Source organism: Pinus tabuliformis, chromosome Q (assembly GCF_031772625.1).
Source record: "Pinus tabuliformis cultivar Carrire ecotype Pingquan chromosome Q, CPIR1, whole genome shotgun sequence".
Classification (NCBI taxonomy): domain Eukaryota; kingdom Viridiplantae; phylum Streptophyta; class Pinopsida; order Pinales; family Pinaceae; genus Pinus; species Pinus tabuliformis.
In genome coordinates this window covers 1,265,674,551-1,265,686,177 of record NC_142296.1, presented here as the reverse complement: position 1 = coordinate 1,265,686,177, position 11,627 = coordinate 1,265,674,551, and the positions used below count along the sequence as shown (strand labels likewise).

General features: G+C 36.4%; 1 protein-coding gene across 4 annotated transcripts; it reads left to right on the top strand.

Moving 5' to 3' along the window:
• The first annotated feature begins 4,133 nt into the window (after window positions 1-4,133).
• LOC149224431 (eukaryotic translation initiation factor 6-2-like) lies at window positions 4,134-10,959 on the top strand. 4 transcript variants are annotated; one of them, XM_089386114.1, is made up of 10 exons: window positions 4,135-4,319; window positions 5,522-5,626; window positions 8,039-8,110; window positions 8,257-8,353; window positions 8,501-8,586; window positions 8,692-8,736; window positions 8,944-9,074; window positions 10,212-10,322; window positions 10,443-10,512; window positions 10,557-10,959. In XM_089386114.1, exons 3-10 carry the CDS (start codon window positions 8,101-8,103, stop codon window positions 10,742-10,744), a joined length of 738 nt encoding a protein of 245 aa, XP_089242240.1. In that variant the 5' UTR covers window positions 4,135-4,319; window positions 5,522-5,626; window positions 8,039-8,100; the 3' UTR covers window positions 10,745-10,959. The 4 variants fall into 4 exon arrangements, with proteins under 4 accessions (XP_089242242.1, XP_089242240.1, XP_089242241.1 ...); XM_089386115.1 differs by having other exon boundaries at window positions 5,522-5,650; XM_089386116.1 differs by lacking the exon at window positions 5,522-5,626 and having other exon boundaries at window positions 4,134-4,319; window positions 8,073-8,110.
• The last annotated feature ends 668 nt before the right edge of the window (window positions 10,960-11,627 follow it).

Sequence of the window (11,627 nt, the reverse complement as noted above, 5' to 3'; positions counted from 1 at the left end):
CCTTAGGGGAATCAGTTCCCCTCCTGTAATATAATTTTCGAAGACAGGGCAGTGGTCTTTATCATGCCCTTGACTCTTACACTTGAGGCACCAGACTTCCTCGCGCACCTCTGGCCTAGCCTCTTTCTCTTTTTTCAAGCTCTGCAATTCCAAGCAGAGGTTCTACAATTGCGAGTGAATCTACTGGACTCCCAAAGTCACGTCCTGAATAGGTGTCTATGCAATCTCATTGTGATTTCCAAGGCTTCTGCCTGAGTTCCTATCTTCTGTTGTGACAAAGCAATCCTTAGGTGGGGCAGAAGCGAGGCTATAAACCATTCGTAGTGCTGACCATCTGTGAGCTACATATTAGCTTTGCGGATCACACATTTCAACCTTTGATCTAACTCCTAAGGCGTCTCACCATCCCTCATCGTGATTTCCTTAAATCCAACGACTGACTGTGAGTCAGACTTAGGTTTACTAAATTCCTTGTTTAAAGCATCCTTAATATTTGCTAGCATTGCTAAAGGATGATTAACACAATACTTAATATACCATGTCAGCGCGCTATCCTGCAAAGAAGTAACTAAGTGCATCTTCTTTATGTTGTCATTAGTGATCTGCTGCACGGTCCATACAACATTCATAAAAAACAAGAACTGATTTGTATCTTCGCTCCCTATACCCTTGAAAATCAACATCTTTATTGAGTTCAACATGTTGAACCGTGGTGGTGGTGGTGGCGGCAGTGTGGGCGAAGGTGTATGTTGAAGAAGCGTCGCTCTACTTCGTTGTCGCTGATTGAGGTATCAACTGTGAACTCTGTAACAAATCCTCCTATAATTCAATTGAGCCAGTGGTCAACAATGTGCATGATCTTGTCTTCAGAAGCTTCCAACCTTCGCACTAGCTCCAGAGTCCACACTATTGGACTGTCAAGCCTCCACCTTCCTTGGTTGTCTGCCAACTTAGCTATCCACTCGTATAGTTCGATCGGGAAGGTGTAAAAGAAAATTTCGTGTATTTCTGTGTACAAATATCTATCCAACCACTGCTCCTTTGACAGGCGCAGATTCCTGTTCTCTTGCGCCGCGAATTCGTGAATCTTCCTATCCAACCACTTCTTAATTTCCTTCTTGGTCGAATTCCAATGATGTGACATCACACATCTCCTTATGCAGATCCTGGCCCCGGCAATGGAACCATTTCGACCCAGGTTCAGGGTTAATTATGCCAAACAAAACCCTACACTTCTGGCCCTTTCGACATCAACTCGCATAGCTCAGGCTGAAGTCTCACCCGAAGCAGTATGGGGGGATGCCGAAACTAAGTTTCCACATCCAGGGATTAGTGTGATGTATTTTATTGCCCTAGATATGCCTTCACGCAGACCTATAACCCCCTAAGGCTTGGTACTACAACTTCACTTAAACGGCCTTTAGACCTTTGCAAAGGTCTATGATAGGTTTTTTCAGACCCTTAACAGATGAATCGTCCACTTATGCGCAACATAAATCAACCCTAGATCTGAGTTCGCACAGATCTAATTAAGTATTCAATAAACATAACATAATGTATTATAATCTTCGCGTAAATACTTAACATGCATTGTGTATAGTTAGCAAGACTTATCCAATAGAGTCGCGTATCAATACATCATTATTTCATAAATTCATTATTCCATCAAAACATATATCACAAACATAAATAGCAGTAGTAAACAGATAAACACATGAATTTCTTCAACAGTCTTTTTTATTAATCTTCAATATGAGGTTACAAACTCAAAACTACCCTGCGCACTTAGTTGCAAGGGTCCGTGCACTTAGCTGCAGACTCTACTGTAGGCCTCCATGCACTCAGTTGCGGAGCCTTTTTCCTTCTATCTATCTGCTGTTACTTGCCCTTTTTCCTTAGACATAAACACAAGCATCCATTTCTATCTATATCTTAGACACACCTATTTATAGCTTTTTACATACAATCCCATGGTCCGCGGACCATGGGTGGATCTCAAAATCGACTTGACTCTACATAACCAAGAGGCTAAAATCCTCTTTGAATTCTAACTATCTATGCGCTCCACATCCGTGGAGACTTTACATCTTTTTACCAAAACTTGGGTTTTTAACCCCAAAACTGACCCAGGTGATCCCATCCCAACACATCTCAATTAAAAAATAATAAAAAGTTAAAATATAATATAAAGAAAAGTATGATGAATATGTTGTAGTGTAAACATTTAAATCTTGGCTCAATTAATAATAAAATATTAAAAATAATAAAAATAATAAAATTCAATTTGTTATATTGTAATTTTGTTTCCTAGGGTAGCTTAGCCCCTCCAACTAAAGTTAGAAATTATACCATGGGAAAAATTGCATAGATGATTATAAGTTACAATTGTCAATGCTAAATTAATAATGGTTGATAGACGAATCATCCAATTTACTTGCTTTGGCATAAATTGAGATGTGAAGTGGACAAGTGAGTGGGTAGTAACCGTTAATAAGTCTACACATTTACAATTTTACTCTTACATAAGTGTTGAAATAATGGTGGGAAGTAACTCCAGTAAGTATAATTTGTACATCTTATATCTATCCATTTTTTATGCAAAGACTTGCTTAAATAATGGTGGGAGGAGAGAGAGAGGGAAGTGTAAAAAAGATGGAGAGAGGAGAGGAGGGAAGACAAAGAGGAGAGGAAAGAGAGGGAGAGAAATGGAAGAGAGAGAATGAGATAGAGATGGAGGGGGGAGAGAGGAGGGGAGAGCGAGGGAGAGAAAGGGAAGAGAGAGGAGGAGACAGAGATGGAGGGGGGAGAGAGGGGGAGAGAGAGAAGGAGAGGGAGGGAGATAGTGACAGAGTTGGAGTGTAGAGAGAGAGAGAGATGGGGGGAGAGATAGAGGGAGGTGGAAGAGAAAGGGAGAGAGAGGACTTGAGAGAGAGGACAGAGGAAGAGAGAGAGTAGAGCAGGAGGGAAGAGAGAGAGAGAGGGAGAGATGGATCCAACCTAGATATGGAATGTGTGTATGTAAAAACTAGTCGAGATCTATCTTGACTCCGGATCTATCAAGCGCTGAGAGGGATCAAATATCTTTTCACTTTAAAATAGGTTTGTATCTCAAGAAATTTGATCCCTCTCTACGCATGAGATATCCGGGGTCAAGATGGATCTAGGATGGTTATTTAATTATTATAGCCAACAACTCAATTGGTGATTGCTATGTTATGATGTATTATGTAAACTATGAAATTCAATGTTCAAATCCCCATGAGTCAAACCATTAATCCATTTATAAACTTTCTAGACTCATCGTAGTAGCAAGAGAATCACCTTTTAACACCAATATGGACCCATATCTCACTGAATTTTGATTTATTATATCATCATAAAAGTATAGTTTAACTAAGAGATGTTTCCAGTTATTTTTGAGCAGTTTTTTCAGTCAATTTTGCCTAAATTTTAATATAATCTTTTTAGAATTGTAATTTTGAATTATATAATCTACAAAATTTTAAGAGAGCTGAATCTATTTATGCATTAAAAAAATCACAATCTCACTTGAAATTATTATACCCTTAATTTGAACCTAAAAAACCAAAACATCTATTCATCCAAGCATTTACTAATTTAAGTGTGCTTATATAAATTTTGAAAAAAACCATTTTCACATAAAGCACCCCAAACTTTCCACTAGACCATAAGCTAGGACGCCAAATCCTATTTGTCCATTCAAATAATACTTCAAGAGAACCACATGTACTTTTTGAGTTGAGAGTCTCTCCAACCTTCTCTAACCTAGCAATATAACAACTTAATAATCTACAAAAATTTAATAATCTACAAAAATTTATTATGATGTCTCGTCTTATAGACATTTTGACTTAATCAAATTAAAAAATAATAATAAATTAAAAAATTAAATTAATAATTGTTTCATCACAACGATACTGGAACGAGAACATTACGATGTTTTATAAAAAAACAAAAAGCCATAGCACTCTTCCATTTAGCACCAACTGCTCTTCATAACTCTCATCGTCACAAAACCACGTGAACGGTTTTCCAAGTGAAGCTTGGTAAAGCGAACGGAATATAAAAGGGAGACTATTGAAATAGGAGGAGACTATTGAAAGGGTTTTTGAGACTCGAATCATTTTTTTTATAACGCGGGTTAAACTAGGGTTTTTGAGACTCGAATCATTTTTTTTATAACGCGGGTTAAACTATAGCATCGGTTGATTCCTGCTCGGAGAAGCGGAAGCCTTCGCCCATATACATCTTTTTGAAAACAAGCCGATGCCGCTGTCGCCATGAAGCTCGTCAGTTAGGTAGTTTTTCCTTTCGAATCTTCCCCGTTTTTTAATACGCGTAGTCTAGGCTTTGTATAACAGGGGTTTTGAAGAATTTCTCGACACCCCAGCACTCTTTGTGTGAATGAGGCGGTACTTTGATAAGAATCGAAGAGCAAACACTACAGATAATAGTTGGTTTAATCCTGAATTGTTCATAATTTATTATAAATGTGTTAACTATGTGTTTTTTTATATTATTTCGAGTGCTTGCTGTATGTATCTTTGCATCGTCATTTCCTTCCAAAATGAACGTATGTGCGTCGATTGCTGTGTGATTTCCAAAATATTTCTGTTTTGTCTTTCAATTACTCAGCCTGAAAACATTGCTGTGAAAGACTGGTCAAAGATTCCTGTATCAGTGGAGCTTCTCAATCAAGAGAAAAATCCTGTATGTGCCCGCGCTTCGAAAAATGTGCCCAATATGTTCTTTCTTTGGCTTAGGCAAATTTATTGTTTTGTGAGAGTCTGGTCAAAGATTTTTGTATCAATGGAGCCTCTCTGTGTGCACACGCTTGGAAAACCGTGGCCCGAGGTCAAGGGTTGCACTGCATAACAGTTTCTTCTTTCAGCTCATGTGCCAAGGACCGAGGGTATCTATTTTACCAAAATTTTCAGTGTAGCTCATGGACCCATCGCTTTTCGAGATGCCATTGTGTTTTGGCATACCACTATGTATGGATCTTAATAGGATCTAACTCTGTATGGATTTAACAGGATATAGCAATCAAATTGTTTATGTAGTGATTTTTTAGTGAAAAATATAATGTGTTATTTTTATTATTGTTTAAATTATATTTTTGGATATTAAATAAATATTTTAACTATAAAAATATATTTTTTATTTTTATATATAATTAATTTATGAATATTATTTTTCTATTTAAAACTTAATTTTTAATTTTAAAAAAATACACACAAACTTCATACTAAACTAGGCAATAAAATCTTTGTAAATAACAATGATAATAAAATAAACCTTTCAACAATGACAATTAAATCTTTGTAAATAACAATGATAATAAAATGACAATCGAGTCAGGATTTGTCCTTGTAAATAACAATGATAATAAAATCCTTGTGGGTGGATTTTCTACTCTCATCAGTGATCTGTTTCATATTTTATTAAATTTCTTCAAACATTTTATAACTTTAATATGAAATATGCCCCTTTTTTGAAGGGACTCGCCATTCAGGTTGGACAGACCTCGGTGAAAATGGAACCCTGGGGGATAGCACAGTTATGAATCCATAATCCAGCATACAGTTATGCAGCATAAATTCATGTATGTTTAGAGTTACATAGAAAGGTGGGACCTCATCACTTCTCTCTTCAATATGTGGTCCAAACATCACCACATGTTTTTCATCATTCACATTTAAAGTATCTTGTTGCATATTTACGTGTAAAGGTGCAGCACTTTAGCTATTTGTTTCTGGTAAACTGGGTTTTTAGCCAATTCACTCAGTGGAACAGGAATCTTCACCTTTTATAACTCTTTCTCCAAATTAAATAAAAACGCTGGATGCCCTCTGATCCTTTAATTGCTCTTGCTGTTCCTTATTCTGCTGGCTGGACTAATTTTGTTGCATGGGACTCGCCTTTTGTGGAGTGGGAGCAACTACTCTTTCTGGCTCCTTACCTTTAGTACGATCCTTTTTATTTTCACCATGATCAGATCTTTTAGGCTGATTATTCGATTTATTTGGCTTGTGATTGGGTCTGATGTAATAATTAGTCTGTAATTGAGCCTCCATAAAAACAGAAAATCTCTGGCAGAATGAAGCCAGATCATCCTTCATATTTTGCAAATTTACGTTGAACTCCTGAGCTTGTAACTCTCCAACCTCATCTGCGTTATTTTCTTCACATGAATCAAAATCTTCTATAAAATTCCGAGTTTCTTCTATATTTTCTTCATCTTCATCATCAATCATAAGAGGGGGCCGAACTTGTTCATTTGCATTTCTTCTTTCTCGTCCATTTTCTGTTCCTGAGAATCCTTCACTACTCCTGAAGTGCTGGCCTCCTTTTTAATTTTCTTTTTCTCTGCTGATTCTGTTTCAGTCTTCAACTTACCTGCTGCTGCCAAATTTGTTTCAACTTCAATAACATCTACCTGCATCCTTGCTAAAGTATCAGACTTCCTTTCTCTGAGCGTTAGTGCAAAATCAGGCTCACATGCTGCTGCAAAGCAACCTTGGCTGCAGTCTGTGAAGGTATTATCTCAGTTGGCATTTCATTGTATTCTCTGTTAAATCATTTAATAAAATCATCAATCGCTTCACTGCTTTTTTTCTTTATTGCATTAAATTCTGACCAGTAATAAAAATGGCCTTTCTTCTCCATCCTCCAAAAGGCCCATGAATGAATTGAATCAGCAGTAAGCTGCCTGAACCACTTGCTAACCTCTCCGCCTCGTGTAAACATCTTCCTCATCCACATTTATATTATCAGCAAAGTCTAAGAAAGCTGCAAGATGTTGCTCTGCAGTAATTTCTCCTTCTCCATTGAATCTGGGCAGGTGTTTAAGATACCCCTGAGGCATATCATGCAAAAGTGAAGGTAAACGGAGGGGTGCTTACCTGGCTGCTACAAGAGCATTGACAGACATTGGATTCTGCTGGGAGTCGATAAGTGAAAGTAGAAGGAGAACCAACTTTCTGGGCATGTTTGAATTGAGGAAGTCAGAACATGAATAGAACCGCTTTAAACAATTATGTTTAAAGGGATGTAACAGTACTTGAGGTTACTGGTATAAGACAGCAGGTGTGATTGCTTGTACAAATCTAAGTACTTGCACAAATCTAACTCTGTCCAGAGACGACTTTACGTATTTCTGGGCACAAAAATCATTCAGATTTTAAAATACTGTTAAAAATGCACGGAGTGATCCAAGGAAAACATAACAACAGAAGAGAGAAACAGACTGCAAATATATCAAGAATCTTTTTGGTTAAAGAAAATGTCTTACAGACTTCATAGATTTCCTTATGCAAAAATAATGCTCTCAAGCCAAAACTTCCGAACCATTCTCCTTGGTTCTTCATTATTTTTATACATCCAACATACACCTTCTTCTGCTTATTCCTGTCATAAAGATTTGCTTCAAACCTGCCAGAAGGCGTCTTTCTAACACCAAAGAAATGTGACTCATTCTCAACAAATTTCAGGACTTTCATTTTGTTCAGGTGAGGAAAAATTGTTCTCACTATCAGTTGCTCTCTTAGCCTGACTAATTGCATCTATAAAATGTTCACCTAGCTCCGCATCACTTCAAGATCAACGCTGTAATATCTTGGTTCCAGTTTACAATCTACCTGGTCATCCTTATCAGCCGAAAACTCAGGAAGGTTGTTCTTGTCTGGAATTAAACCTTTTCTTTCCTTATTGCTTCCACAAAGAAATGATACGCTTTAACCCAAAACTAATATACACAACAAAACGAAACAAAAATGAGTTGTAGGTTACAACAGTATGTCCGATATGCCTGGAAATAAATCTTTATATTTATAGATATTTTGAACTTGAAGCATGGATTCTTTGATTAATCTCTACATCTTATTCTATGTTTCCATGTTGAGGACATATTTTATATAACTTATTAAGTGTTATTACTTTTGAGTTTGCTGAGCTGGTCCTCTTTGTTGTGTTGAGTAAGCTAATTTTTTAACGATGTTGTTTAACATTTAAACAGGACTTTACGGAGATTAAATACTTTTGTTGTGCAGAAGTAAATCATTTCTTTGCCTGTGCATCATGGCTACCAGTAAGTCCTTATATCCGTCATTGGACTGACTGAAAAGAAATGTTAATTCGGAATTGAATTTATTGGACGGTTGTTTATTTACCCAAAGGTAACAATATATTGTTTCTTTCCAAGAATGATGAAGTCCTGAGTTTGGGATGCTGCAGGAACTCAGTTTGAAAATTCCAGTGAGGTTGGCGTCTTTTCAAAACTTACTAATGGATATTGCCTGGTGGCCATTGGAGGATCAGAAAACTTTTACAGGTTTGGTTTAAGGAAATCCTCTATTGTTCATTTAATGTGCATGGTTATGAAGATTATTTGATGTACTTGTTAAATATAGATTTTGAAAGGAACTTAGATAGGTTTCTGGGACATCGTTTCTTAATTGTTTTGCATTCTTTGTTTCAGCACATTTGAGGCAGAACTGGCAGATGCTATTCCTGTTGTGAAGACCACTATTGGAGGGACCAGGATTGTTGGGCGTCTTTGTGCTGGTACATTTTCAGTTGATATATAAATGTGGTTTTGACAATATAGAAACGTGAGCAACTTCGCTTTATACATACTGAGTCCTGACTTTATGTCTTTACCACTGACAGGGAACAAAAATGGTCTTTTGCTCCCAAACACAACTACCGACCAAGGTAAGCCCCAAAGACAATATTCCTATCTGTTTAATCCATGTGGTATCTGAATTTTCAGTTTTTGTTGTGAACAATGTTGCCTTTAGATTTTATTGTTTGCATGCGTTGTTTTAGCTATTATTCTATTCATTGTTTTGTCGCTTCTCACATGCTTGTCTTATTTCAACACTTGAATCTCATCATTGCTTTTTGTTCACTGGTTCACAGAACTTCAGCACTTGAGGAATAGTTTGCCGGATGAAGTTGTGGTGCAACGAGTTGAAGAACGACTATCTGCGCTTGGCAATTGTGTGGTGTGCAATGATCATGTTGCTCTCATTCATACTGACCTGGACAGGGTTTGTGCTTATCTCTACATTGTTCTTTGATAAAAATAGGTCTCTTTTGTAGGATTCCCTAATTGTCTTCTCACTTGTGCTTTATAAGTATATATGATATAATATGTTTTAAGATATAATTTATATTTTGAGAATATTTATATCGGAGAACCTAATGGTCAATTCAATTTTGAACCAAATTTGAAACTCAAAGATGGCCCTTTCTCAGTTCTGGGTATTTGAATAACACTTCCTTGATCATGTCAATAATTACTTGGCTCACCCTCCTGCCTTTTTGTCATTCTAGTTTTGGTTTCCCACTAGAATAACTAGGTAGTTTTTCTTCCTTGTTATTTGGGGTTCAATGTGTGTGATATGATTTGCATACGAGCCTCTGCAGGTGTGGTAGGTGTACTTTCTTAAACACTCCTTTAATTTGATTGTATCCCTTGTACTTTTCTATTAGCTGATTCCTTGGGCAATCCCATGGGTACTATATCATACTTGATTTCTTGATTCCTTGAGCAGTCAAGGTCTTGCTTTTGGTTGTTTGGACATTAGTAGGGTATTTTATTTGTCTTTATTTCTTTTTTTTTAGTCCAGAAATAAATAAGATATCTAAGGCACTCTTTATGAATTGGCCTTGTTAATGGATATTTATTGCCTCCCACAATTGTTCCTAGAGTCGTGGCTGGGACTGGCATTTGTTTGTGGAATACTCTTTTCTTTTCATGCTGAATTTGGTATATACCAATCTTAGATGTGAAGTTAATCAAAAAATAAAACAAAATTTGAAAAAAGTCTTACATTTTGGACGGTAAGATATTTTTCAGAGCTTTTAAGGGACGAAGAAGTGAATTAGAATGAACTTTAATTGACAGTAGATGGGCAAACAGAAAAAAAATATTTCCCATTTTTTTCTTTTCAATTAAACACACTTTAAAGAGCTTCTGTGTTGGTGGGGTCTGGTAGGGTGTAAAGTTTTCCTAATACAGAATGCGTGATGATAAATTTTTTTAATTTGTAATGTAAGAGGAATTCTGATTAAGCAGTGGTTTATTTCTTCAGTTGGATATATTGCTTCAAGTTTGTCAGATTTCTCAGTCGGATCTTTACAATGTCTCATTTATTCTGAGTCATTCCGTTTTGTTTGTCCAGGAGACAGAAGAATTAATAGCAGACGTTCTGGGAGTTGAGGTTTTCAGGCAAACTATTGCTGGAAATATTCTTGTTGGGAGTTACAGTGTTTTTTCTAATAGAGGTGGCCTGGTAAGTAAATTTTTGACATGCCAAGCTCGCATTGAATCCTTCTTTTGGCATTTTACTAATATGTATTTCTGTATATTTTCTTTCATGCAATTTAATGGGGAATTTGTTGATGTTAAATAGGTCCATCCACACACTTCAATAGAAGATCTGGATGAATTATCAACTCTTCTCCAAGTGCCTCTTGTGGCAGGCACTGTCAATCATCAACTCTTCTCCAAGTGCCTCTTGTGGCAGGCACTGTCATTCGTGGAAGTGAAGTAATAGGCGCTGGAATGATTGTAAATGATTGGACAGCTTTTTGTGGTCTGGACACAACTGCAACTGAATTGTCTGTTATCGAAAGTGTTTTCAAGTTGAGAGAATCACAGCCTAGTGCTATTGTCGATGAGATGAGAAAGTCATTGATAGATACTTTTGTCTGAGTATCAATGCCATTTCTTTTGTCTCATCGCTTTTTAGTTAAACTTACTATCAGTCCTGTCTAAAATTTCAAGCGATAATCTTTTGTCATTTTGCGAAATTGATGTAAAAGTTCATGCTTTACAAAGTTATGACACATCATTGTTACAATTATTCTAAGTTTCATTTGGTTGTGTACCATTTCTATACTTGAGTGAATATTGAATTCTTATTATTATGTTGAACGAGTTCTGTAACTAAACTCCATGGCTAACATGTGGGTAGCTGTTATGTCTGTTAAACCTTGAGAATATGGAGTTATTATGTTGAACGAGTTCTGTAACTACACTCCATGGCTAACATGTGTGTAGCAGTTATGTCTTTTAAATCTGTATTTGTCTAAGAGTGACTTACGTTTGTTGTAAACGCTTGGGAATATTGTAAATGTATGTCTTGCTGCAGATACACCAAAATCCCGATTCTTCAACTACGTAATCAATCACATCGTGCATTGTTCATATTATTCCTTTTAGCCATAAAATCACTGACTTAAAATGAGGTGGTTTGAGTTCAATACATGTGATTATGAATAAAAAGTTTGCTCAAAAAGATATCTCTTGGGAGTTGATTATTTTTATTTGAGTGCTAATTAAGAGTGGCGTGATGGTGAGTGGGCGCATGAATGTTTCATTGGATCTCATGTGGACCATATGTATGGATGGTTTATTCAATGCACATTACAATGTGATGTGTCTGTACAAATGGGATATAAATGTTCAACATTATCTCATATGGACCATATGTTTGGACGGTTGATTCAATGCAATGTATTGTATCTGTTCAAATGGGATATAAATGTTCGAAACCATCTTTCACAAAAATAATTTTATTCAGAGGTTTTTCATT

Bases quoted from the DNA above. Each gene is read 5' to 3' on its own strand.
- LOC149224431 (XM_089386116.1), top strand. The intron at 8,737-8,943 runs GTAAGCCCCAAA...ACTGGTTCACAG, and splicing joins AAACACAACTACCGACCAAG to AACTTCAGCACTTGAGGAAT. The intron at 10,513-10,556 runs GCACTGTCAATC...CTCTTGTGGCAG, and splicing joins CCAAGTGCCTCTTGTGGCAG to GCACTGTCATTCGTGGAAGT.